At 33.8% G+C, this 3,148-nt stretch overlaps 1 protein-coding gene across 1 annotated transcript in view; it reads right to left on the bottom strand.

Annotated features, from left to right (window-relative positions):
- Window positions 1-3,148, bottom strand: part of LOC103368232 (extracellular matrix protein FRAS1-like) — a 45,512-nt gene that overhangs the window by 14,753 nt on the left and 27,611 nt on the right. The window contains exon 7 of the mRNA XM_008296532.1: window positions 1,715-1,798. Within this exon, the coding sequence (XP_008294754.1) occupies window positions 1,715-1,798 (84 nt within the window). The remainder of the gene's footprint in view (window positions 1-1,714; window positions 1,799-3,148) is intronic.

The following is a 3,148-nucleotide window of genomic DNA, read 5'->3' on the forward strand; positions in this document are numbered from 1 at the left end:
AAGAACCGAGTGTTCTCTCTCTGCCTGATACAGTAAATCCCACCTGCTGCAACCAGACAATCGGCAGTTTTACTGCCGTGTCAGTCGTGTATTTGAGACCAGAAGCATCCGCCATAACATAACTCATTCTCTTTGTCAGGCTGGAACGTCCCCAACACTTCAAGATGCCTTAAAGCAAAAAAAAATAAAAAAACGCATGTCTGAAGTTGCGATGACGCTGACGTGGAGGAAAGTTTGAGTCGTAGGAGACGCAAACAGACATTAGACAGAATGAGACGGCCTGTGATCAAAGAGGGAAAAAAAAAACTGGCAGAAGGAGAGAAAAGAGGCCGAATGAGGAGAAAACACAGCAGGAGAGGAAGAAAAAGCAAAGAGGACAGGAACAGAACGTCTGTTTTCACCTAATTAAAAAAAAATTACGGATTAATCCATAACGTACATCACAAAAATACACTGAAAAATAGAAGAAAGCTGAAAAAAAAAAAAGGTTAAACACTGGTGACGTATTTGAAAACTGTATCAGCAGCATTAACATTAAAGATGAACTTATGTGTATTATTAATGTGCATCATTTTCCTTTTAAATAACGACAAATATATGTCACAAAATTATATTGTAGCTGATTTAAATACAAAAAATTGTGTAATTATAATGTTTTAGATTTTTTTTACCATTTGTAAAATTGAGATTTTTCCGTTTTTTACAGCTAACATGTAAAATACTAATTATTCTCCATACTTAATCGAAACTTGGAAACTCTGTAAAATGACAGTTTAACAATTTTCTATCCGAAATCTACATAGATTGTCTTTCAAATAACGGCAAATGTCTGTGAAATTATATTTTTTTGCTGATTTAAATACAGTAAAATGTATTTAATTTTACAGTCAAATATTATAAAAGAACAAATTATGATCTATTGAAAATAAGAGTTGTGATATATTTAAAAAAATATATGTAATAATATGATAATGTTAGTAGTTGTTATGTGCAACTCAACAAAACAGAGAAAATCTGAAAAAACTAATTAATGAAAAAGGAAATTACATCTAAAAACTGAAAAACTGGTTAAAATAACTGTAAAAATCTGTAAAATAATCACATTTTTAGCTCATTTGAATGCAGTTAATCTGTTGTAATTTCATGGAGAAACACTATTGTTACATTATTTGAAATAAATATAGATTTTGATGGTGATATTCTGTATAGTTTTGGCTTGTTTCCTCACAGTCAACATATAAATTAACACATTTTTTTCTGTGATTTTACAAGATATTAAATTTGTTTTAATACATAATACAAAAAATCATAAATTAAAAAACTATATACATATTTACTGGTTTTCGATCTTTAATAAATAGATTTTTTCTACCAATAGCATAGATGATCTAAAAACAAAATCCTTTTATTTCTGATTTAAATACAGAAACATTTGTGTAATTTTACAGTCAAACATTGTTAAATAAGTAAGTAAGTAAGACATTGACGGTTTTGTTTCTTTTGTTTAACATGGACGTGATTTACAGGGTTTTTAATATTAATGTGAATTAATTCCTTTTTGCTGTGGTTTTCTAAAATATTATTTAAAATTCAACAAAACAAACTTTTCTAGTAATGACAGTTAAAAACTTTCTTTTTTTTTTTTTACAGTGTTGTCGAATAGATTTTGCACAGAAACAGCATAAATCACCACATAAACCCTGAATCCAGTTACCTGGTACTGTTTCCCTGCAGACAGACACGGGTTGGAGACGCACTGAGGGCAGCACTGGCCCGCTGGGATCACCAGGTTCTCATGCTGAGGGAACATTACAAACAAAAAGGGCAAATATTACGTTAGAAACCCGGGAAATGTGTTGGTCTGCGGTGTGAAGTGGTTCACATCCTGATGTTCAGGCAATCTAATCTAAGCAGCGCCGAGATAAGATCAGCATCGGTTTCATGTGTTCGCCTGCAGCTCAGAGCGAAGCTTTGACCCAACTTCACACCACCTCGTCTGCACACTTCAAAGCCGCCTTCGTTTCACATTCTTTTTAAACACGTTCTTATTTATTTAACCTGTGCATAAAACAAAAAAAAATAAAAAAAAGGAAGACATGTGCTCCAGGATCAGCCGGCTGCAGTAACAGCACACAGTCGGGTACAGTTTACAGTCTGACTCCCGTTTAAGTCCAGTATGAACAAAACATGATGAGTGTATTTACTCAAATAAGATCATAAGATAGATTAGATAGGTGGTACATTTAAGAAAAACAAGGACATAATGTGCGGAGGACGTGCTGGTAGAAGAAACAAGGTGCTGGTATTTACAACAAAGAAAAGAACATCAAGTGTAGTTTGTAGGTGTTTCACTTGATTATTTCTATTTATTGCGACTCAAAACTTCAAGTACACCTACAACATTTATTTGATTAATCAACTAACAAATCGATCCATGACTATTTCTATGCACCCAGAAAGTCAGTTTTAATGAATCTTAGCCAGTTTTCAACCATAGCGTGAGTTGTTCCATGTAGCCCTGTCACGTTATTTGAAAGTATTTTCCTCAGTGTTATGTACTTGATTTAAGAAGCTGAAGACACTAAGTTATTCCACTGTTCAGTAGGCATAGAACAGCAACTCAGAATCCTAAACTCAAAGTGAAGAATGATTAAGTTATCGAGCCAGTTTACCACAATCCTGATTCAGTTTTACATCAACTAACGCAGAAATGAAAGCTTACACTCAGTCCGACACATTAAAACAGCTTCAACATTTCTATTTAAATCGCCAAATTGGAATTTTTTATCTACAGCCGTATATTTAATTAAATGGTGGGCAGAGGTCCCTGGAATTACTTTTTAGACTGTAGAAATCATACACAATATACTATTCCTATACGCTCTCATAACTATGATATTAATAGCTGTTAGCTGGGCAGATCAGGATAAAGGAGCTCAGAGGTGTCATCTGACAACGCAGCGCTTTCATAAACAAACAACTATCTCGAAATCAGATCTGAACTTTGCTGGGAATTTAAAATCAAGAATCACTGCCCTGAGCGAACACTGTTGGTTCAGCAGTTTCCATCCACTTGTAAAGACCCATGAATACGATTCAGTCTTCAGCTTCTAATGACTCCTGTAGCTTTGAATGTTCTATGATGGAA

The sequence above is a fragment of the Stegastes partitus genome, unplaced genomic scaffold, assembly GCF_000690725.1.
Source record: "Stegastes partitus isolate 25-593 unplaced genomic scaffold, Stegastes_partitus-1.0.2 Scaffold1133, whole genome shotgun sequence".
NCBI lineage: Eukaryota > Metazoa > Chordata > Actinopteri > Pomacentridae > Stegastes > Stegastes partitus.